Source organism: Pelophylax lessonae (assembly GCF_965119305.1).
Source record: "Pelophylax lessonae genome assembly, chromosome: 7".
NCBI classification, from domain to species: Eukaryota; Metazoa; Chordata; class Amphibia; order Anura; family Ranidae; genus Pelophylax; species Pelophylax lessonae.
The window spans coordinates 289,058,606-289,084,814 of record NC_138774.1 but is presented as its reverse complement, the minus strand read 5'-3'; the positions used below and the strand labels follow the sequence as shown (position 1 = coordinate 289,084,814).

The 26,209-nt window shown below is 39.7% G+C and overlaps 1 protein-coding gene across 2 annotated transcripts in view; it reads left to right on the top strand.

Annotated features, from left to right (window-relative positions):
• Window positions 1-26,209, top strand: part of TNC (tenascin C) — a 209,704-nt gene that overhangs the window by 58,837 nt on the left and 124,658 nt on the right. For both annotated transcript variants that reach the window (XM_082263948.1, XM_082263949.1), the window contains exons 2-6: window positions 908-1,460; window positions 12,068-13,474; window positions 17,722-17,985; window positions 20,746-20,861; window positions 22,574-22,727. In XM_082263948.1, coding sequence (XP_082120074.1) covers window positions 998-1,460; window positions 12,068-13,474; window positions 17,722-17,985; window positions 20,746-20,861; window positions 22,574-22,727 — 2,404 coding nt within the window. In that variant the 5' untranslated portion in view covers window positions 908-997. The remainder of the gene's footprint in view (window positions 1-907; window positions 1,461-12,067; window positions 13,475-17,721; window positions 17,986-20,745; window positions 20,862-22,573; window positions 22,728-26,209) is intronic.

Below are 26,209 nucleotides of genomic sequence, written 5' to 3'. Positions count from 1 at the left end.
GGCTTTTAAAGCCCACTTCCTGTCCCATTGCATTTTGGGCGGTTCGGCCGAATTTCGAACACCCAATATTCGGGTCGAACCGATGGTCGGCCCGAACAGTTTGATCATCCCTAGTAGCCAAAAGCCAAGACTGCAGGGCCAAGATGTCAGCAGGAGACGAGGAGGGATGCGGCACCATTGGTAGCTATGTCAAAAAGATAGAAGATTCTGATTAAATTAAATCTGGACTTTAGTTGTCTCCACACAAGCAAAGAACTGGCCTGCGGCCACCACCGCTGGGAGAGCTGGGTAACAAATCCCATTGTGTTGCTTAAGACACAATGGGAATTGTTACCCTCTGTCTTCTCAAGAGTTCCAGCTCCCCCACACCTCTGTTTTATTTCTCAGCAGTTAGAACCTGAAAGAGGTTCTAACCCCTCCACTATGGAGCTCTGTGGGTGAAGTTCTACTTAATTGGTATGGGAACCTTCAGCTCAAGTCTATCATTAGAAGTACCCATTAGACATATGAGCCTAAAGCTTTTTTTTTCCTCCATCAGTCCCGAAGGAATGCAGTCCATTGTTAATACAACCTCTAAACACAGGTTATCTAAAGAATCCCAGAAACCGTTTTATCAGCTCGTAATCTGCCGCAGCAGATGTTATGAATGAAGTCCATGCAGGTGTGCCATGGAATTAGTATTAACCTTTGTTTGGTAGGTCTCAAAAAAAAAAAATGGTGACTATTATTTTAGAAATGTTCTTTGATTCTGATAATAGACACATTGCCAGCATGGAGCACTTTACTATATTAAATTAAACCAAAAAGTTGACAAACAGGTCCTCAAGTAATATGAATAATGTTTGACGTGCCTGGAGTTGTTTTTACTTTGTTTCTCAACATTGTTTTCAATTTCTTCTTCTTTTAGAAATCTGTGCCAAGGAAATTTACAAGGAAAGGAGACACATCGAAAAAAAAAGTAACTAAGAAGACTATATTTTCAAAGAAGACTGCAACCATGGGGTATCCCATAAATGTTTTTGCCTGCCTCCTATTAATGCTGAGTTCTCAGGTGAACGGTGGACTTATAAGGAAAGTGATCCGACACAAAAGAGAAAGCGGGTTCAATGTCACCTTACCCGAAGACAATCAACCGGTAGTCTTTAACCATGTTTACAACATTAAAGTCCCAATGGGCTCCCTGTGTTCTATAGATTTGGACCCGGAAAGTACAGCTGAAAATGAGGTCAAGCCACAGACGGAGCTTGGCAAAAACTATCAGGAGAGTACCGTAGATGAAGGAAATCAGATTGTTTTTACGCACCGTATCAACATCCCAAGACGGGCATGTGGATGTGCAGCTGCCCCAGATATTAAAGACCTTCTGAGCAGATTGGAGGAACTGGAAAATGTGGTGTCATCACTCCGAGAACAATGTACTTCAGGGGCTGGGTGTTGTTCTGGTTCTCAGACTGCTCAAGGTAAGAATATTTTGCGTGCATCTATTGTATATGGTCTTATTCCAAAACCATGCTCATTAATATGGAGTTGCCTCCCACCTCCCCGACTAACCCATTCAACTCCCTGGTCAACCTATTCCAAAACAATGCTCATTAATATGGAGTTGCCTCCCACCTCCCCGACTAACCTATTCAACTCCCTGGTCAACCTATTCCAAAACAATGCTCATTAATATGGAGTTGCCTCCCACCTCCCCGACTAACCTATTCAACTCCCCGGTCAACCTATTCCAAAACAATGCTCATTAATATGGAGTTGCCTCCCACCCAGCCAATTTATTTCACTCCCCGACCAACCTATTCCAAAACCATGCTCATTAATAAGGAGTTGCCTCCCCCCCCTCTTCCCGGCCAATCTATTTCATTCCCCAGCCAACCTATTCCAAGACCATGCTCAATAATATAGAGTTGCCCACCCCCCCTTCTCTGCCAATCTATTTCACTCCCCGGCCAATCTATTCCAAAACCATGCTCACTAATATGGTGTTGCCTCCCACCCCCCTTCTCGGCCAATCTATTTCACTCCCCGGCAAACCTATTCCAAAACCATACTCATTAATATGGAGTCGCCTCCCACCCGGCCAATCAATTTCACTCCTCGGCCAACCTATTCCAAAACCATGCTCATTAATATGGAGTTGCCACTCCCACCCCCTTCTCGGCCAATCTATTTCACTCCCCGGCCAACCTATTCCAAAACCATGCTCATTAATTTGGAGTTGCCGCCCACCCCCTTCTCGGCCAATCTATTTCACTCCCCGGCCAACCTATTCCAAAACCATGCTCATTAATATGGAGTTGCCTCCCCCCCCCCCTTCTCGGCCAATCTATTTCACTCCCTGGCCAACCTATTCCAAACCCATGCTCATTAATTAGGAGTTGCCTCCCCCCCCTTCTCGGCCAATCTATTTCACCCCCTGGCCAACCTATTCCAAAACCATGCTCATTAATGGGGAGTTGCCGCCCATCCCCTTCTCGGCCAATCTATTTCACTCCCTGGCCAACCTATTCCAAAACCATGCTCATTAATATGGAGTTTCCCCCCCCCCTCCCGGCCAATCTATTCCACTCCCCGGCCAACCTGTTCCATATCCATGCTCATTAATATGGAGTTGCCTCCCCTTTGTGGCTATAGCAGACTCTACCCTTCTGTGAAGGATTTCCACAAGATTTAGGAAGGTGTCTGCTGACATTTATGCCCATTCGGCCAAAATAACATTTGTGAGGTCAAGGTACTGGTGTTGGATGAGAAGACCTGGCTCACAATTGGTCTTCAAATTTATCCCAAAGGTGTTGAGGTCAGGGCTCTCTGCAGGACACTTGAGTTTCTACACCCATCACACCTATTTGAGCTTGTTGGACATGCCATTCCAAAACCATAGTTACTGATATAGAGTTGTTCTGACCCCCTCCACTCCTTGCCACCACTTTGTGGCTATATCCTCCTCCACTCTTTTAGAGGGCGTCTGTGGGAATGTGTGCCCATTTGTAAGGTCAGGAACTGATGATGATGGCTCTCCATCGGAGTTCCAATTCATCCCAAAGGTGTTTAGTAGGGTTGAAATCAGGGCTCTGAGCTTGTTGGATAGCCTGTTACAAAACCATGGCCATGATTAAGGAGTTGCCCTTCTTTGTGGCTATAAGCTGCTCCTCTCTTCTAGAAAGATTTTCTTTGGAAGGTGTTTCATTGCCCTTTTATTGTGTGACATTAAAAAAAAAAAAAAAAATGAAACTGTCACTATTTTATTCCCAATTATCCTTAAATTAACTTCAGTGTTGTTTTTTTACTTAAATTTTGCCTTTATATTATGTCACATAAAGAAAAAAAAATGAAACTGTAACTATTTTATTCCCTATTATCTTTAAATGAACTTAAGTGTTTTTTTTTTTTTTTTACTGAAATTTTGCCTTTATATTATGTGACAAAAAAAAAAAATAAATAAACTGTCACTATTTTATTCCCTATTATCTTTAAATTAACTTTAGTGTTTTTTTTTTCTTTTTTTTTCTACTGAAATTTTCCCTTTATATTATGTGACAGAAAAAAAATAATAAATTAAACTGTCACTTTTTTCCCTATTATCTTTAAATGAACTTTTTTTTTTTTTACTGAAATTTTCCCTTTAAATTATGTGACAAAAAAAATGAAACTGTCACTATTTGATTCCCTATTATCCTTAAATAAACTTTAGTGTTTTTTCTTTTTTTTACTGAAATTTTCCCTTTATTTTATGTGACAAAAAAAATAAAAAATTAAACTGTCACTATTTTATTCCCTATTATCTTTAAATGAACTTTAGTGTTTTTTTTTTTTTTTACTGAAATTTTCCCTTTAAATTATGTGACAAAAAAATGAAACTGTCACTATTTTATTCCCTATTATCCTTAAATAAACTTTAGTGTTTTTTCTTTTTTTTTACTGAAATTTTCCCTTTATATTATGTGACAAAAAAAAAAAAAAAAAATTAAACTGTCATTTTTTTATTCCCTATTATCTTTAAATGAACTTTAGTGTTTTTTTTTTCTTTTTTTTTTTTTACTGAAATTTTTCCTTTATATTATGTGACAAAAAAAATAATAAATTAAACTGTCACTATTTTATTCCCAATTATCCTTAAATTAACTTCAGTGTTGTTTTTTTACTTAAATTTTGCCTTTATATTATGTCACATAAAGAAAAAAAAATGAAACTGTAACTATTTTATTCCCTATTATCTTTAAATGAACTTAAGTGTTTTTTTTTTTACTGAAATTTTGCCTTTATATTATGTGACAAAAAAAAAATAAATAAACTGTCACTATTTTATTCCCTATTATCTTTAAATTAACTTTAGTGTTTTTTTTTTCTACTGAAATTTTCCCTTTATATTATGTGACAGAAAAAAAATAATAAATTAAACTGTCACTTTTTTCCCTATTATCTTTAAATGAACTTTTTTTTTTTTTTTTTTTTACTGAAATTTTCCCTTTAAATTATGTGACAAAAAAAATGAAACTGTCACTATTTTATTCCCTATTATCCTTAAATAAACTTTAGTGTTTTTTCTTTTTTTTTTACTGAAATTTTCCCTTTATATTATGTGACAAAAAAAATAAAAAATTAAACTGTCACTATTTTATTCCCTATTATCTTTAAATGAACTTTAGTGTTTTTTTTTTTTTTACTGAAATTTTCCCTTTAAATTATGTGACAAAAAAAATTAAACTGTCACTATTTTATTCCCTATTATCCTTAAATAAACTTTAGTGTTTTTTCTTTTTTTTTTACTGAAATTTTCCCTTTATATTATGTGACAAAAAAAAAAAAAATTAAACTATCACCATTGTATTCCCTATTATCTTTAAATGAACTTTAGAGTTTTTTTTTTTTTTTTTACTGAAATTTTCCCTTTATATTATGTGACAAAAAAAAATAAAAAATTAAACTGTCACCATTTTATTCCCTATTATCTTTAAATGAACTTTAGTGTTTTTTTTTTGTTTTGTTTTTTTTTTTTACTGAAATTTTCCCTTTATATTATGTGACAAAAAAAAAAAAATAAACTGTCACTATTTTATTCCCTATTATCCCTAAATTAACTTTAGTGTTTTTTTTTTTGTTTTTTTTTTACTGAAATTTTCCCTTTATATTATGTCATATAAAAAAAAAATTAAACTGTAACTATTTTATTCCCTATTATCTTTAAATGAACGTTAGTGTTTTTTTTTTTTTACTGAAAATTTTCCTTTATATGTTGTGACAAAAAAAATAAATAAACTATCACTATTTTATTCCCTATTATCTTTAAATGAACTTTAGTGTTTTTTTTTTTTCTTTTTTTTTTTTTTTTTACTGAAAATTTTCCTTTATATTATGTGACAAAAAAAAATAAATACATTAAACTGTCACTATTTTATTCCCTATGGTGTCTGCTTTCAGGAAAATATATAATGTTTGGGGGTTTTATATAATCTTCAGGCCTAAATTTTTTTTTTAACATGTGTGCAAAAAAAATGCAAAAACTGCTATGGCGTTGACAGAGTTATCGCTTTAACTAGAGCTCCAATTATTAAATTATTGAAACTAATTTAAAAATTGCACCCTTATGCTTTACTTTTAAAAACACCCCTATCATGCCCTGAAAGCTTGCATTTAATTAGTTTTAGCCAGGAAAGGATATTAATAAAACTCCAAACTTACCGCATTAATTATTGGCTCAGACGGTATAAGTCTCTGCTACTACTAAAAAAAAAAACAAAAAAAAACCCATAATTAAAAAATTGCTGAGAATCCGGCATCCTTTAATAATGTGTGGTTGTTGTAATAGGAAAGGAGAGAAGGGTTACCCTTCCACATTGTAAAATCATATAATTACATGTCTGGGAGTGTTTTTTTTCTTTTCCCAGTAAAGTCTCGAAAGCAACCTCAAAGGATGGAAAACACGTGTCAGCTAATAATATCATTCACCAAGCTACCAGGAACTTAAAATGGGTTTAAAATTGATGTTTTAGTAAAATGGAACACATATTAAAAAGTAAAGTTTCAAAAACTTGTAGACATCGAAACATTTGTTACAAGTTGTGATATTGTGAAACTTTTTGGGTTTCCGTTATTTATTTTTTTCCCATATAAATAGGAATTTGAGGATGGATTGGATTTTATTTTAACCACTTGCCGACCGCTCACATGGAGCGTACTGCGGCAAAGTGGCTCGATTCCGTCCAGCGACGTAGACCTACGTCCCTGGACTCCTCCCCTTCTGGGCGGCGTGCGCGCGCCGCCGGAGGCTCGCTCCCGCTGTATTCAGACACAGCGGGAGTCGGGCCAGGGGAGGAGAGGCGGTGATCACCGCCGCTCTTCCCCGATCGTCGGGGATCGAGTGAGGAAATCCGCCCGCTTGTGTAAACAAAGCGGGCGGATCTCCTATGTGACAGGCAGGGTCATATTGCAGGATTCAGCATAGCTGAACCTGCGATCTGTGTCTGTGTCACTCAGTCACCTCCCCCCACACACGTCAGGGATACATTTAACCCCTTGATCACCAATGAAGTTAACCCCTTCCCTGCCAGTGTCATTAGTACAGTGCAGGGGTGGACTGACAACTCATGGGGCCCCCGGGCAATCAGAGATCACGGGGCCCCCTGTGTCCACACTCAAGCCACACAAAGCCCCAGCTATGAATTACAGCTCAGCCACATAGTGTTGGGATTTAAATATCTACCACAGCATAGCCTGCATGGAAGTTCCTGGCTTCTTTCTGTAGTGTGTAGCCTCTCATAGGGGCCCCCTACTGACCCTGGGCCCTCAGGCAGTGCCCTAATCCCTGAATGGTCAGTCCGCCCCTGGTACAGTGCATATTTATAGCACTGATTACTGTAGTAAAGTCACTGGTCCCCCCAAAAGTGTCAAAAATGTCAGTCAAGGGTCCGATCTGTCCGCCGCAATGTCGCAGTCCCGCAAAAAAAAAATCGCAGATCGTCGCCATTACTAGTTTAAAAAAACAAAACAATAAAAATGACAAATCTTTCCCGTAGTTAGTAGCTGCAATAACTTTTGCGCAAACCAATCAAAAATACGCTTATTGCGATTTTTTTTTACCAAAAATATGTAGCAGAAAACAAATTGGCCTAAAATGTTACAAAATTTAGATTTTTACATTTTTTTTGGGGAATTGCATATAAAAAAATTTGAAAAATATTGTTATGTTTTCAGAATTTACGCTCTTTTTTTGTTTATAGTGCAAAAAGTAAAAATCTCACAGCTGATCAAATACCACCAAAAGAAAGTTCTGTTTGTGGGGAAAAAAAGGGCATTAATTTAGATTGGGTACAGCATCGCACGACCGCGCAATTGTCCATTAAAATAACGCAGTGCCGAATCGCAAAATATGGCCTGGTCAGGAATGGGGTAAAATCTTCCGGTCTTAAAGCGGTTAAAAATACGCTCATTGAGAATTTTTTTGTCAAAGACATGTAGCTAAATACATTTTGGCCTAAATATATGACAACAATTTAATATATTGGATATTTTTTAACTGTTAAAGTAGAAAAATATTGTTATTTTTTCAAAATTGTCCCTTTTTTTAAATTAATATCGCAAAAAATGAAATGCGCAGAGGTGATCAAATACCACCAAAAGAAAGCTCTGTTTGTGGGGAAAAAAGGATGTAAATTTTGTTTGGGTACGGCGTTGCATGACCGCGCAATTGTCAGTTAAAGTCGCACAGTGCCAAGTTGCAAAACGTGGCCTGGAGGTAAAGCAGGAAAATCCTCCGGTGGTAAAGTGGTTTAAGGCACATCTGTTGGTTGGTGGTGTGTACATGAAAGATCTGTGTAATATATATATGCTATGTAATAGCATTGGGCAAGTGACAGGTCCTTTTTATAGAGACATCAAGGGTCTATTAGGGGTCAGCTGCAGCTAATCAAGCACAGATCACACTTGATTAGCTGCATCTTTAGCTACAGTAGCTGAAGGATGGCATCTGTGAAGAGATAAGGTCCTGGTTGGGCACCGAAGGAAGAGTCAACCACTAAGCCCCTGTCCAACCCCTAGAAATATTCATGAATATTCACAAAACAGCCCACTTACCGTCGAAAAAACAGGCTCCCTGTATTCTTATGAATCTGTATCAGAGCAGAGATATGCGCCCCATGCGTCTAATATCCCTGAATAGTTACAGCGTAGTGACTTATACCACGGCCCCCTCATTCTCCGCACATATTATTCCTAATATTTATCATTGAAGGAACATATGACAGAGGCTTTACACCGCATTCAGCCGTCACGGGAGCCTCCATATTAATAGCACGTCGTTCAGTGGGAGACGGTGGAATGCCTTTTTTGGCTTGAGTGTAGAAGTAATGGCCGTTGCAGGAGCCATGCCAGGAATTCAGGTGGGGAGCTGCGACTGCTGTAGATCCAGCTTTGGTCTCATGCAAATGCTATTTTAAAATTGAACCCCATTCAAACTGTTCCACACATGGCCAAAATACATTAAAAAAAAAGATTTTTAATATGCCAAAAAATGTGTATTTATGACCATCTAGTCCTGAGATTTAGAGCTGAAACAAACGTTTCTGCTGCATTACTGCAAAGCACATTAACCTATGTTACATGGGTTTTGTGGTGTTATTAGTCTTGAATATATGTGTGTAGGCAGGTGCAGGTTTTCCTCCATCCAGTAGGTGGCACTATGCCATTTTATAGAGGGAATACTCCCCTCCTGGACTGGTTTGTGTCTAAGAGGTAGAAGTTGTCTGATTGGATGCTGCAACTTTTGGTGACCTCTGGCAGCCATCTTGGCGTGGGACCCAATATATTAGGGTACCCATGTGATTTGGGCACCTCTAGAGCAGGTAGTTGGTCAGGTTTTTGTTTTTTTCTAGTTTGGTCTCTCTGTCTTCTAATCTACTGCAGCTGAATGGTGCTCAGGTAATGATACATGAGCCCAGGTTACAGAATAACCAGACCCCAGGGGGTAGGCCCATGACATTCTGGGTTCAGGGGTAATAGGTTGAATGATGCTGGCTGTCATTCAACTCATAAGATCGGGCACATCTGGTGGTGGACAAGAACTGCAGGGGGTGGCTTCGGATGACCCCATCCCAGGAGGTACATCCATGACATTCTGGTTTCAGGTGTAAGCAGCTGACATTGGGACCTTTTCTACACCCAATGGCCACAGCCTGGCCCTCCTAAAGCCTGAAGGACACTAAATTGGCCCCTTGCTTGGAAAGTTTGGAGATCTCTGGGTTAAACGATGCTGGCTATCACTCAACCCATAAGACATTCAGGGCTCAGGGGTAACCAGTGGTCTCCAAACTGTGACCTAGGGGCCAGATACTGTCCTTTGCTTGCCTCTATCTGGCCCATGGGGCACTATTTCATCCACTGATACCAATGGGGCATAAATTCCCCCTCCCCTAACAACATTGAAGGGGCACAATTCCTCCCAATGACACCAACGATGGGGTACAATTCCTCCCAATGACACCAAAAATGGGGCACAATTCCACCCAACGACACCAATAATGGGGCACAATTCCACCCAACGACACCAATAATGGGGCACAATTCCTCCCAATGACACAAAAAATGGGGCACAATTCCACTCAACGACACCAATAATGGGGCACAATTCCACCCAACGACACCAATAATGGGGCACAATTCCTCCCAATGACACAAAAAATGGGGCACAATTCCTCACAATGACACCAACAATGGGGTCACAATTCCTCCCAATGACACCAACAATGGGGCACAATTCCACCCAACGACAAACAGTGGGGCACAATTCCTCCCAATGACACCAACGATAGGGCACAATTCCTCCCAATGACACCAAAAATGGGGCACAATTCCTCCCCATGACACCAACAATGGGGCACAACTCCTCCCACTGACACCAACATAGGGGCATGATTCTTCCAAATGACACCAAAAATGGGGCACAAGTCCTCCCAATGACACCAACAATGGGGCACAGTTCCACATGACACCAAAAATGGGGGATAATTCCTCCCTTCCAATGACACCAACAATGGGGCACAATTCCTCCCAATGACACCAACAATGGGGCACAATTCCTCTTAATAACACCAAAAATGGGGCACAATTCCTCCCAATAACACCAACATAGGGGCACAATTCCTCCCAGTGACACCAAAAATGGGGCACAATTCCTCCCCATGACACCAACAATGGGGCACAACTCCTCCCACTGACACCAACATAGGGGCACAATTCCTCCCAATGACACCAAAAATGAGGCACAATTCCTCCCAATGACACCAACAATGGGGCACAATTCCTCCCAATGACAACAAAAATGAGGCACAATTCCTCCCAATGACACCAACAATGGGGCACAATTCCTCCCAATAACACCAACATAGGGGCACAATTCCTCCCAATGACACCAAAAATGAGGCACAATTCCTCCCAATGACACCAAAAATGAGGCACAATTCCTCCCAATGACACCAACATAAGGGCAAAATTCCTCCCAGTGACACAAAAAATGTGGCACAATTCCTCCCAATAACACCAACAATGGGGCACAATTCCTCCCAATGACACCAACAATTGGGCACAATTCTTCCCACTGACACCAAAGGTGGGCCACTGTTTTTTTCCAGCTGACATTGGGACCTTTTCTACTCCCAGTGGCCGCAGTCCAGCCCTCCTAAAGCCTGAAGGACCCTTGTTTAGAAAGTTTGGAGACCTCTGAGTTAAACGATGCTGGCTGTCACTCAACCCATAAGACTGGTCACATCTGGTAATGGAAAAGAACTGTGGGGGACCAACTAATTTTGTTTATTCGTTTTTTACTTATTGTTTTTATTATTTTGTATTATTTTACTATCTACTTTAGCTGGAGTTCAGCTAAAGTGACCTCCTCCCCTACGTTCCTCTACCTCCGATTTCTCTATCAAAATCCTTGGCTCAACCATCAACCCGTCCCCCCATGCCAAGGTCCTAGGTGTAATCCTGAACTCTGAACTATCTTTTCGGCCCCACATGCAGTCACTGTGCAAGACTTGATGCCTCAACCTCCACAACATAGCCAAGATACACCCCTTTCAGACCAATGACACCACAAAGCTAATCCATTCGCTGGTCATCTCTCGTCTCAATTACTGCAACCCTCTCGTCATTGGCTTACCTTTAAATAGGCTTTCCCCTTTCAGTCCATCATGAACGCTGCTGCCAGGCTCATCCACCTTACAAACCGTTCTGCTATCTCTCTTTGCCATTCCCTCCATTGGCTGCCACTCAACCAATGAATTAAATTCAAGATACTAACGATAACTTACAAAGCCACCCATAACTTGGCCCCCAGCTAAATCACTAACCTGGTCTCAAAATACCAAGCAAATCGTTATCTTCGTTCCTCCCAAGACCTCCTGCGCTCTAGCTCTCTTGTCACCTCTTCCCATGCTAACCTCCAGGACTTCTCCCAAGCCTCTCCCATTCCCTCCATTGAATGCCACTCAACCAATGAATTAAATTCAAGATACTAACCATAACTTACAAAGCCATCCATAACTTGGCCCCCAGCTACATCACGAGCCTGGTCTCAAAATACCAACCAAATTGTTCTCTTTGTTCCTCCCAAGACCTCCTGCGCTCTAGCTCTCTTGTCACCTCTTCCCATGCTCGCCTCTAGGACTTCTCCCAAGCCTCTCCCATCCTCTGGAATGCTCTACCCCAATCTGTCCGACTATCTCCTACTTTGTCCACTTTCAGACGATCCCTGAAAACACATCTCTCCAGAGAAGCCTATTTGGCCCCCACTTAACAACTGTACATTTAGTTTCTCCATCAGCCCATCCCTCACAGTTATTACCTCTTGTATCTCTTGATCGTCCCTCTTGGATTGTAAGCTCTAACGAGCAGAGCCCTCTGATTCCTACTGTATTAAAGTGTATTGTAGTTGTACTGTCTACCCTCACATTTTAAAGTGCTGTGTAAACTGTTGGCGCTATATAAATGCTGTATAATATTCGTAATATTGACCTGCTTACAGTTCTACCGCTAAGAAACCTCATCCTAAACTACATTTTTTTGTTATCTTTTATAGGTTTATTGGAAACCAAGCCTTACTGCAACGGGCATGGAAACTACAGCACTGAAATCTGTGGCTGCATTTGCGAGCCCGGGTGGAAAGGACCCAACTGTACAGAAGCGGAATGCCCCGGAAACTGTAACGACAAGGGAATATGCGTGGACGGGAAATGCGTCTGCAATCCAGGCTACACCGGAGACGACTGCGGTGAACTGACCTGCCTGAACGACTGTAACGACCAAGGAAAATGCGTCAACGGCATCTGCGTTTGCTTCGATGGCTATGGCGGGGAAGACTGCGGCGAGGAGGTCTGCCCCGTACCTTGTGGCGAGCACGGAAAATGCGTGAACGGCCGTTGCGTGTGCGATGAGGATTATACTGGGGAAGACTGCAGTGAACCCAAGTGTCCCAACAACTGCAACAACCGTGGGCGCTGCGTGGACAACGAGTGCGTCTGTGACCACCCCTACACGGGAGAGGACTGCAGCGAGCTGATCTGCCCCAACGACTGCTTCGACCGCGGCCGCTGTGTCAACGGCGTGTGCTTCTGCGAGGAAGGATTTACCGGAGAGGACTGCGGAGAGCTCGCCTGTCCAAACAACTGCAACAACAACGGAGTGTGCGTCAACGGATTGTGCGTGTGCAACGAGGGCTTCACCGGCGACGACTGCAGTGAACTGAGATGCCCCAACGACTGTAACGACAGGGGGCGTTGCGTCAATGGCGTGTGCATTTGCAAAGAAGAATACACAGGAGAGGACTGCGGGGAACTCAGGTGTCCAAACGACTGCAACAACCGAGGGCGTTGCGTTAACGGACAGTGCATTTGCGACGCGGAATACATCGGCGCTGATTGCGGTGATCTCAGATGCCCGAATGACTGTAACAAGAGAGGAACCTGCGTCAACGGACAGTGCATATGTGATGAGGGATTCACAGGCCTTGACTGTAGCGAGCTGAGGTGCCCCAATGACTGCAACAACAAGGGCCGCTGCGTCAATGGACAGTGCGTGTGCGATGAAGGGTTCATGGGTCTTGATTGCGGAGAACTGAGATGCCCAAATGACTGTAATAACAAAGGGCGTTGCGTCAACGGGCAGTGCGTGTGTGATGAGGGATTCATAGGAGAAGATTGCTCTGAACTTAAGTGCCCCAATGATTGCAACCACAGAGGGCGCTGCGTCAACGGGAAGTGCGTATGCGACAACTTATTTATTGGGGATGATTGCGGTGAATTGCGATGCCCTGATGACTGTAACAACAGAGGAGTGTGCGTTGACGGCCAATGCATTTGCAATGAAGGATATACCGGCGACAATTGTGGTGAACTCACGTGCCTTAACAACTGCAATAACCAAGGTCAATGCGTAAACGGACAATGCGTCTGCGATGAAGGTTTTATCGGAGAGTTCTGTGATGGAGGTAAGTCCATATTTTCAGATATTTTATTTTGTTTGAGCAGCTTGTCGACCCGCCCACAGTAAATACACTATATTTCCAAAAGTATTGGGATGCCTGCCTTTACACGCACATGAACTTTAATGGCATCCCAGTCTTAGTCCGTAGGGTTCAATATAGAGTTGGCCCACCCTTTGCAGCTATAACAGCTTCAACTCTTCTGGGAAGGCTGTCCACAATGTTTAGGAGTGTGTCTATGGGAATGTTTGACCATTCTTCCAGAAGCGCATTTGTGAGGTCAGGCACTTATGTTGGAGAGAAGACCTGGCTCGTAGCCTCCACTCTAATTCATCTGAAAGGTGTTCTATCGGGTTGAGGTCAGGACTCTGTGCACAACAGTCAAGTGTCTCCACCCCAAACTCGCCCATCCATGTCTTTATGGACCTTGCTTTGTACACCGGTCCAGATCATTTAGTGGAGCGGGTATTATAGTGTGGGGTTGTTTTTCTGGGGTTGGGCTTGGCCCCTTAGTTCCAGTGAAGGGAAATCCTAAGGCGACAGCATACCAAGACATTTTGGACAATTTCATGCTTCCAACTTTGTGGGAACAGTTTGGGGATGGCCCCTTCCGGCTCCAACATGATTGCGCACCAGTGCACAAAGCAAGGTCCATAAAGACATGGATGAGCGAGTTCACCCATCAACCTCAATTCACCTCAACCCAATAGAATACCTTTGGGATAAATTAGAGCGCAGACTGCGAGCCAGGCTTTCTCATCCAACACCCATGCCTGACATCACAAATGCTTTTCTGGAAGAATGATTAAACATTCCCATAGACACTCCTAAACCTTGTGGCCAGCCTTCTCAGAAGAGTTGTAGCTGTTATATCTTCAAAAGGGTGGGCCAACTAATTATTGAACCCTACGGACTAAGACTGGGATGCTATTAAAGTTCATGTGTGTGTAAAGACAGGCGTCCCAAGACTTTTGACAATATAGTGTATGACCTTGAGCAGAATCTTTAGCATCCAACGCTTCCAGTTGTGTCGAATTTTTTTGCTACCCCGCTATGTGCTTTGATCCCATCGGATGGCCCCTACGTAACAACAGAACACATCAGTCTTGTAGGAGCCAATGGAAGGGACCGCAGTGCTTAGCTTAGGGCCAGGCTTCTGACACACCAAAATGTGTTGAAGGTAAAGATTTTGCTCCAGCTTTTGGCAAGGTGAAGGTACACACATAGGTACATAGTCTGGTTGAAAAAAGTCCATCCCGTTAAACCAACAGAGAAAAAAAATAGAAGTAATAGAAAAAAAGAATAATAAAAAAATATAAGAAGAAAAAAATAAAGCTAGGACTGTCCACTGGAGGCATTAGCATTAGGAATTTACTTATGCAGGCTGCTTAGTTTAGAAGAGGATTCCCCAGAGTGGTTACTATTGGCCCCAAAGGGTTCACGGGACCATCCAAGGGGTCATTAAAATGGCTGGGGTCTGGTAATGTCTGAGGATCAGTAGTTGGTTAATAGATAATGGAAGGTCAAATGAGTCAATAAACCTTTGGAGGTCTCTCTGGAGCTCCATGTCAGACCTTAGCTCTGACGGTGAGGTGGTTAGCAGGAGTATAGTGTTACACAAGGTTGATAGGTCATCTGTCAGCAAGAGCAGCCTTGAGATGTCTATGTCAGCCATGTGTAGTTATCGACTTAATTTACCTGTGTGAATGCATCGTTTGTCTTCGACCTTCAACCTTCCCCCTTCCTGAATGGATCCATGTATACTTCCCGTATTGAATGTACTCCCCCACCTCAAACTCTGTTGGAGAACCATTTAGCAATAGATGTGCCCAAGAACTGATTGCTCTGCATTCACTTAAAATTCTGCATTGTAATAACTATAATGCTTGAGGTCATTGTAGCCGTATTAGTGCACTTGCGACAGAGACAATTGAGTACTAATAACTATAATGATAGTTTCTCTTAGTATACAGAACAGCAAGTAAGTGTCAACAATATTTACAAGAATCTTACTGTTATTATTATTATTTTTAGTATTATTATTAATATATTAATGTTAAAAAAATAATAATAATACTACAAATAATGATAAAATAATAATAAATAAATATATATATATATATATATATATATATATATACATATATATATATATATATATATATATATATATATATACATATATATTATATATATATATATATATATATATATATATATATATATATATATATATATATATGAAAAAATATATATTTTTTAAAAATAATAATAAACTATGAATATAGTTATAATAATTATAATTATAATAATAATAATAATAATAATATAAAAATATTAAAATAATAATATAATAATAATAACATTAATGATATATTTATTTATTATTTATTGTCATTTGTATTATTATTATTATTATTATTTTAACATTAATATATATATATATTATATATATATATATATATATATATATATATATATATATATATATATATATATATATATATATATTAATGTTAAAATAATAATAATAATACAAATAACAATAAATAATAAATAAATATATCATTAATGTTATTATTATTATATTATTATTTTAATATTATTATATTCATATTTTATTATTATTTTTTAAATATAATTTTTTTTTTTTATATAAGACATTTTTGGGGTCGATGAGCAATCTGAACCTTTATGAAGGGGTCAAAAATCTGGAATGTTTGTTTAGGGACCCCTGCTTTAGTTTTTTTTCCAAAGGACAGAGTTAGTTGCTTTAAGCCCCCAGACCATGTATATTAGTTAACTGGTTACCCTCTCTGTGACCAAATTGAGAACCAAAGTTCTAGTCTATCAACAAGAACCAACCAGAGTGAGTGGTTTCTGTTGATCACTGCAACTGCTGTGCCCTGATTATTGAAACAGCAGAGGAGTGTTGATGGACAGTGCATATGCAACCAAAGATTTGTTTGTTTCAGTGCTGAAAGGGATTCAATTATAGGAATTTAGTCTTCTAAACAAGCAAACTGAAAACACATGGGCTACAAATGGGCAACTGCTACAATACACGGGCAATCATGACAGACAATGGTGTCAATACATGGTCAATTGTAACAATACATAGGAAGAAAATGGGCAATCAAGGCAATGGGGTTGATTTACTAAAACTAGAGAGAGCAAAATCTGGTGCAGCGTTGTATAGAAATCAATCAACAATACAGTCTTCTAAACAAGCAACTTGACAATATGTGGGCAAAAAATAGCAAATCTGACATTACACGGGCTACAAACGGGCAACTGTAACAATATACAGGCAACCATGACAATACAAGGGCAACAAACAGGGCAATTATTACAATATGTGGTCAACAAAAAGAAATGGTTACAATACAAAGGCAACAGACAGGCAATGGTGAACATACATAGGCAGTTGTGAGAATATGTAGGCAGCCAACGGGCAATGGAGACAACACATAGGCAACAAACAGACAGTCATTACAATATGTGGTCAACGAAAATAAATGGTTACAATACATAGGCAACAGACAGGCAATGGTGACCATACATGGGCAGTTGTGAGAATATGTAGGCAGCCAACGGGCAATGGAGACAACGCGTAGGCAACAAACAGGCAATCATTACAATGTGTGGGCAACAAAAAGAAATTGTTACAATACAGTACATAGGCAAGAAACAGGCAATTGTTACAAAACATGGGCAACAAAAAAACAGTTGTTTATTACAATAGTTGGGCAACAGGTGAACAATCAAGACAACATATTGGCAAGAAAGAGGCAATACACAGGCAACAAACAGGCTGTTGTTGCAATACACAGGAAATGAATGGGCAGTCATTTAAATACGTGTGATAATACTTGGTTAAAAGATGGGTAATCGCAACCATGTATGGGCAACCAACAGCCAATTGTTACTATATCATATGTGGGGATCAAATGGGCAGTTGTGACAATACGTAGGCAAAGAATGGGCAGTCATTACACCATAGCATGTTCATTGTAATTTCTGATGCCATGGTCCCTACCAGTTGAACTCATCCATAATTTCTACAAACACAATTAAAACCACACACAACAAAATATATGTGAATTGATTATAATATGTGTAGCACTGTGTAGTAGACATTTAATAAAAACGTTTCATAATGTTTCACTGTTAATAGGTACTGTATGCCAATTAATGCTGTCATATCATATCAGAATAATAAAACCTATCTTGTTACCTTTTGCTCCCGTCAGTATCACCACCAGAAAACCTACTTGTGACAGACGTGACAACAAAAACTTTAAATCTCGAATGGGCCAACAAAATCAAAGTCTCTCGGTATCTGATCACCTACACCCCAACAAGCGTTGGAGGCCTAGAGCTCGATTTTAGTGTACCTGGAGATCAAACTACAGCCACCATTAAGGAGCTTGAACCAGGTGTGGAGTATTTTGTTCGTGTCTTTGCTATCCTGAGGGACCAGAAGAGCATCCCCGTCAGTGCAAGAGTTGCAACGCGTAAGTCAATTTTTGATGTATGTATGTATGAACTCAGACACCAGATACATTTTTGTCAAGTTGATAACAAAAATGATACATCAGTGGACACAATTATTATTGTAGAGGTACTGAATGTACAAAGCGATAGTTCCAACCTCATGCTCTTCTGAAGACCAAAGGGCATTTTCTGTTTACAGGAAACCTTAGGAAGCTCCAGGGTCCTTCAGCTTAATTTAATTCTGGGAAGCAAACTCCAATACATGCTTGGTTGGAGAAAGAGGTTTGTTGGGCGGTTCCGCTGGGAGAAGGGTCTCCAATTTGAAAGTCTTGGTGAAAGGGGAGCAACCAGACTAAAGGGTGGACTTCCGGGGTGCACCAGACTAAAGGGTGGACTTCCGGGGTGCACCAGACTAAAGGGTGGACTTCCGGGGTGCACAAGTATATCGCGCTGACACTAAGGGCAGCTCTTGCAGGCAGAAGCGAAGTCCCACTGGCAGGCAGAGAAGGAAAGGAAGGCGTCGCTGAGTGTAGCCAATATAACTTTTTTACATTATTTGTTATGTAATAAAGTTATATTGGCTACATTCAGCGGCGCCTTCCTTTCCTTCTCAATACATGCTTGGGGTCTCAAAAAAAAAAAAAAAGAAAGATAGGGGAGAGAGAGTCAAACTAACAGGAGAAACCACTCTATAGTGTAGTATTTGGTAGTCTTTGCCGATTAAGAGGTGATTTTAGATAATTTCCGTAAGATGTGGCTTTGCTTACTTCTTTATGGTTTTCTTGAAACCATTGGTGGTTGCAACCTAAAAAAAATGCATCTAGAACAGCCTTTCTCAACATTTTTACCATCAAGGAACCCGTGAAATAACTTTCCAGTCCCATGGAACCCCTGCTAATAATTACTAAATGTACGGCTCACAAAACATTAGTCCGATTGTCTGTGCCCACAGGAGAGACAAGAGTGAGATATTGGCTGGAGAGAGAGAGAGCACAATAATCTGGCAAATGGAAAGTTCAAAGGTAAGGCATTAATATGAAGTTCATGGGAGGAGCAAAGGGTTCAAGATTCAGGAAAAACAAGACACAAGGCAAGGTTGTTTAAAGAAATTAGACAGGGAGCTGTCCGGTATCTCAGGTAGCTCAGCAAGAAATGTAATTGCCAGACACAGCAGAGGTTGCAGGTTGAGACCCGGGTCCTGACATAGTAAAAGCCAGTAAACCTAACATGTTCAACCTAACTTGTTTACTCTGTTGCAGTATGTTGTGTGTGTATATATATATATATATATATATATATATATATATATATATATATGTATATGTATATATGCTTTTTTATTATAATTATTATTATTTTATTAAAATATTTACTATTTATTCATTTTTTTGTAGATTTCCTTTAATTTAGGCTTGAGCTTTTCTTTTTTTTTCTTACTAAATATAAAATATAATATATATATATATATATATATATATATATATATATATATATATATAACATATATATATATATATATATATATATATATATATATACATCTATCTACATGTATATATATATATATATATATATATATATATATATATATATATATATATATATATATATATATATATATATATATATATAGATTAGATAGATAGATGTGTATATATATATATATATATATATATATATATATATATATATATATATATAGATGTGTGTATATATATATATATATGTTACTAATCTGCCATTTTTTTAGGTATATATACAGTATATAAATATATATATATATATATATATATATATATATATATTTATATAATGTATGTATGTATATATACCTAAAAAAAATGGCAGATTAGTCCTCAACAGAGGTGCATATACACATGGCTAACTGTAGAATTTAAGCAAGTATGGTTAATAAAAGTTGCAGAAACAATGGAGAAACAGGAATCACAGGGTAATATTGGAGATGAACAAATGGGGAACCAGGGCTGGGATCAGGAGCAAGGGGAACAGATACAAGGCAGCTGGATGCAGGCAAAATCAAGATCGGGAGCAGCAGCAGGAGCAAGATTAATTAGCAAGCAAAACCTGGGTAGCAAGGGAATACACTGAAGCCCAAGGTAAAGGTAGAGGAGGAACTAAATACCCTTCCAGGAGCCAACATCAGGTGGAAACTGATTACTGGGATCTGTTGGCTGTTGAGAGACTCCCGCTGGTGGACTCAAGAACTACAACCTTCCGCTTTGGGAACCACCTTGCCACCAGCAGGTGATCCAGGTCCAGGCAAACAGATTATAACTGAGCACTTCCAAGGAAAGACGGAACTAGAACTTTGGCATGAGCATAACTGCCAATGATACAATTTTTGGGCTTTGGTATGACTGCTACAAAATTGTTAATTGGTTGCACCTGCAGTTATTAGTACATAGTCAATAGTTTGTCACAATGCAATGCTTTCCTTTCCCCCAATCCTTTATTCACTATTTGCCAATGAGTCCACTCCTCATAGTGATGGACCAGTAGTGAGGAGTGAAAGAGTCAGGCCCATTGGTTTTTGTAGGACTTTCAGGGCAACCTTCAAGGCCAGCTCTAGGTATCTACTTAATACTGTATGTCTATGTCATTCAAAAAAGTAGTCCACACATTTTTTTGTCACCCTGTGTATTCATTTAGTTAATCTGCAAAGTCCGAAAAATATTTGCCATCCATGAAGGATCAACATCTGTGAATACTGAACAAAATAAAATTCTTATTTATTTATTTTATTTTATTTTTTTTAACAGACCTTCCCACCACAGATGATCTGAGGTTTAAAACCGTAAAGGAGACCCACGTAGATGTTGAATGGGAGCCTCTGGATATCTCATTTGACACATGGAAACTTATATTCCAGAATACTGTGAGTACAGATAAAGTTATATGATCATTGCCATTAGGAAAGCATGTGTAAGATTGAACTTTTTGAGGATATCATATACAGTGCCTTGTAAAAGTATTAACCCCCCCCCCTTGAAATGTTCAACATTTTGTCATGTTACAACCAAAAATATAAATTATTTTTGGGGATTTTATGTGATAGACCGACACAAAGTGGCACATAACTGTGAAGTGGAAGGAAAATGATAAATGGTTTTCAAAATTTTTTACAAATAAATATGTGAAAAGTGTGGCTTCATTTGTATTCACCCCCCTTTACTCTGATACCCTTAACTAAAATCTAGTGGAACCAATTGCCTTCCGAAGTCACCTAATTGGTAAATAGAGTCCACCTGTGTGTAATTTATTCTCAGTATAAATACAGCTGTTCTGTGAAGACCTCAGAGGTATTTTAGAGAAACTTAGTGAGCAAAAACAACATCATGAAGGCCAAGGAACACACCAGACAGGTCAGGGATAAAGTTCTAGAGAAGTATAAAGCAGGGTTAGGTTATAAAAAAATATCCCAAGCTTTGAACATCTCACAGAGCACTGTTCAATCCATAACTGAAAAATGGAAAGAGTATGGCAAAACTGCAACACTACCAAGACATGGCCGTCCACCTAAACTGACCAGCTGGGCAAGGAGAACATTCATCAGAGAAGCAGCCTAGAGGCCCATGGGAACTCTGGAGGAGCTGTAGAGATCCACAGCTCAGGTGGGAGAATCTGTCCACAGGACAACTATTAGTCGTGCGCTCCACAAATCTGCCCTTTATGGAAGAGAGACAAAAAGAAAGCCATTGGTGAAAGAAATCCATAAGAAGTCCCGTTTGCAGTCTGTGAGAAGCCATGTGGGGGACACAGTAAACATATGGAAGAATGTGCTCTGGTCAGATGAGACCAAAATTGAACTTTTTGGCCTAAAACCAAAACGCAAAACTAACACTGCACATCACCCTGAACACACCATCCCTACCGTGAAACATGGTGGTGGCAGCATCATGCTGTGGGGATGCTTTTCTTCAGCAGGGACAGGGAAGCTGGTCAGAGTTGATAGGAAGATGGATGGAGCCAAATACAGGGCAATCTCAGAATAAAACCTTTTAGAGTCTGCAAATAACTTGAGACTGGGGCGGAAGTTCACCTTCCAGCAGGACAACGACCCAAAACATCCAGCCAGAGCTACAATGGAATGGTTTACATCAAAGCATATTCATGTGTTAGATTGGTCCAGTCACAGTCCAAACCTAAATCCAATTGAGAATCTGTGGCAAGCCTTGAAAATTGCTGTTCACAGACACTCTCCATCCAATCTGACAGAGCTTGAGATATTTTGCAAAGAAGAATGGGCAAAAATGTCCCTCTCTAGATGTGCAAATGATATGGTCAAAAAGTATGTGAACTCCCTCTGAGTGACAAAAGCCAGGTGTTCCCATTGAAGGGTACTATTAATGGTACAACATACAAACCCCTGGCAAAAGTATGGAATCACCACTCTTGGAAAATGTTCATAGGTGAAGGCGCGTCTTCAAATGTCAATGCATTTTTTTTTTCATGTAAATTATATTTTATTTATTTATTTTTTTCAATACCAAATGTAATTTTTTTTATTATTATTTAATTATTATTATTTTTTTTAAATTTTATTATTATTATTTAATTATTTTTTTTTCCATTATTGCTTTATTCCAGAAAAAGCTGAATGGAGAGATAAGCACAAGCCTGGAAAGACCGGTCACCACCTATACACAACAAGGACTTGCCCCCGGAGAGACCTATGAAGTATCAATCCACGTAGTGAAAAATAACACTCAAGGACCACCTTTGACCAAGTTTATCACAACAAGTAAAGTTTTATGTTTTTTTTTTTTTAAGAAATACTTTGTGATTAATACATTGGCGTTATTACTACCTTAAAAAAATAATACAGAACAGAAGCTAAAAAGGAGATGTTGATAAACCCAATCAAGTGGAGACAGAAGGGGGCGATCCATCTTTTCGGGAAAGCCTTTTTGTGATCTTCCGGTTTAAAGAATACATAAAAAATTGAGCTTTGGGTTTGGTGGTTGCACAAGTAGGATGCATGATTTGGGTTGCGTGGCACCAACATTAATAAAAGATCTGGAGTTGTCCCAAAATCTGATGGTATCTCTGCTTGAACTGAACCAGTGCCGGGACAAGGTCATCTGGAGCCCAGGGTGGACATGCCAAATTGCGTCCCCCCCCCACCCCCCAAGATGTATGAACAAAGCCCTCCCCACCCAAAATAAATTGAGCACTAATCTGCATGCTTATCCCTAAGAATAAATTCCCCCTCCTCCCAATACGAATCCGACTCTTACTGAAATCCCCTTCCCAGCACATATCTTTTCCCCCATCCCCCCCAGCTCTAATCTTCTCATTCCTCCAGGAAGAAATTACCCCTCCTAGTTCAAATTCACTATCCCTCAAAATTCCCTTCTGAGCACAACCCTCCCCCCCCACTCCAAATCCCCCCATCCCAGCACAAATTCCTCCCAAACTTTCCCTCCTAGCAAACATACCCCCCAACCAACTCGTTCTCTTCATTCCTCCCAGGACCTCCTGCTCTCTAGCTCCCTTGTAACCACTTCCCATGCTCACCTCCAGGACTTCTTCCATAGGGAAACATGCACAACTGAGCTATCACTTACCTGCTATATGTTAGAAGTGGGCATGGACATCTCCTAGGATTGGATGTTGTTGGCATAGACCGGCCTTGCTCAACCTTTTTCTTCAGAGGAACCAGTGGCGGCCCATCCATTGGGGGCACAGGAGCACCACCCCCGCCCCCCTATCCATACGTTCGGCCCCCTAATCTACATGCAGGGCACCAGACGCATGGATTCCAATTGGGTTTTTTTTTTAAGCACGTGATTAGAGCCAGAGGCTCTAATAGGCTTCAAAAAAGGGTGGGTTCGGGGCGCAGAGCACTGCGCCCTGAGCCCACCCAGTTGTGTGACAATAGCGAATGAATATTCGCTATTGCCACACTGATTCTCCTCCTGGCCAATCAGGAAGTCGGTCCTGAGACCTATTTCCCAATTGGCCGAAAGGAGAAGCCATGCTATTGGTTGGCCAAGGAGGAGGAGGAGTTGGTAAGAGATGCAGGGGAAGCCCATGGAGGAGACTACTGTGGGGAACGCCACTGCCTGCCAAGGGTGAGTTAGCCGGCGACCGGGGCGGGGGGGTTAGGTGTGCCCATGGAGCACCAGCCGCCACTGAGAGGAACCCTTGAAATAATTTTCCTGTCTTAAGGAACTCCTCATGAGATTAGTCCTTTGGGGTCATTGGGAAAATGCCTCTTACATTGGTGGTGGTCAGTGAGAAGAATGCCCCCCTTACAATGGTGACCAGATTGACAACACAGCAGTCATACCACTGCCTCTGTCAAGTAATGTTGGACCTGGAACTCTGCAGACACCATTAGATGGGAGGTCAGTTAGCCACCCTTGGAGGAACCTTGGTTGAGAATGGCTGGCATAGACTGTCGGAAGTGACTCATGAAGATTGTAGAGGAATGAGAGCAGAGAGCACTTTGGGTAGAGGGAAGTAGACATAGAAGGATATTCTTTGTTCATTTCAGAGGTTCACAACCACTTTAAGTCATAAGCTGAGAAGAATGAACTGAAAATGCTCAAACATCCCTCTAGGAATCCTGCTTCCCACTCTATGTCTGACCACTGGTCTTGGCGACAAAGAGCGCAGTGTTAGACCCCGTAGCCCCGAATGGAAATGAAAACACATGGCTCCAAGTGCCAATAGAAAAGGGTGGCAAATCTTTAAGTCAAGCCAGCTGCTTCGTCACACAATGTAAAAATAACAGCCATGACCTATTTCTCTCCACCGGCTAAGACTCCTTCCATTTAATCAGACTAAACAGGAACATGTCTGCTCCCCCATAGTTCCAGAGACTTGTGAATGAAAATGAAGGTTATAAATCAATAAAACGGCCGGGGCCCTTAGTGAGAGCAGAGGTGGGGGGGAAACCACATAAATGGTGCCTGGAAAATCCATCATTTTTACGGCATTGTGTTTCGAAACGGCTTGCCTCAGTTCCTAATACCCAGTTCAAGGAATTCCTGAAGGATTCATCCATAAATCTGTGAAAACAGGAGTTTGCTATAAAAGTTTCACATTAAATGTTGCTTGTCGCAGGAAGGCACTAAATCTATCTTTTAAAAAAATATACAGGCACGCTATTGATTTGCTAATGATATTTATCACTAGCGTATGCATGGTTCTGTACAACCCAACAATCACAGATTTATTTCATCATCCTCGTTCTGCAAACATCAATTTTAGATGATTGGGCCTCTTTGGTGGCTTTTTAACAGATCTGTCTATTTTTAATGGCGGAAGGCCATAAAGTGTTTTGATATATTTTCATAAAAGTAAAATGTTTTGTTATATAGTTTGGGAGTGCAGTTTGGCCCCTATTTCTAGAGCCTTTGTTCAGAAATTATATTAGGGACTTCCTCTCGGGTGCAATATTTTAATTTTATTATATTATTAATATTATTATTATTAGTAGTAGTAGTAGTGGTGGTGGTAGTAGTAGTATCAGACTTTGTTCAGATTAACAATCTGCTCTCAGGGGCAATTTTTTATTTTTTTTATTATTATTATTATTATTATTATTATTATTATTAGCCTTTTGTTAATAATAATAATGATAATAATAAAAATAAAACAATTGCTCCGGACCACTGGTGGTTAATATTATTATTCTCATCAGCCTTTGTTCAGATTACCCATCTGCTCTCGGGGGCAATTTTTTAATTTTCTTTTTTGTATTATTATTATTATTATTATTAGCCTTTTGTTAATAATAATAATAATAATGATAATAAAAATAAAACAATTGCTCCGGACCACTGGTGGTTAATATTATTATTATCATCAGCCTTTGTTCAGATTAATCATCTGCTCTCAGGGGCAATTTTTTTTTTGTATTATTAGTTATTATTATTAATTCTATTATTAGCCTTTTGTTATGATTAACCATCTGCTTGGGGACATTTTTTAATCTTTATTATAGTATCTCTTTTAATATTATTATAATTATTATTAGCCTTTGTTCAGATAAAAATCGCCCTGGACAGAAGGTGGTTTATCTGAACAAAGGCTAATAATAATAATAATAATATTAACAACAACAGCAAAAATAATAATTTAAAAATTGCCCTAGACGGAAGGTGGTTTAAGTTATTATTTTTGTTGTTGTTGTTAATATTATTATTATTATTTATCAGCCATTGTTCAGACTAAAAACAACAACAAAAATAATAACTTAAAAATTGCCCTAGA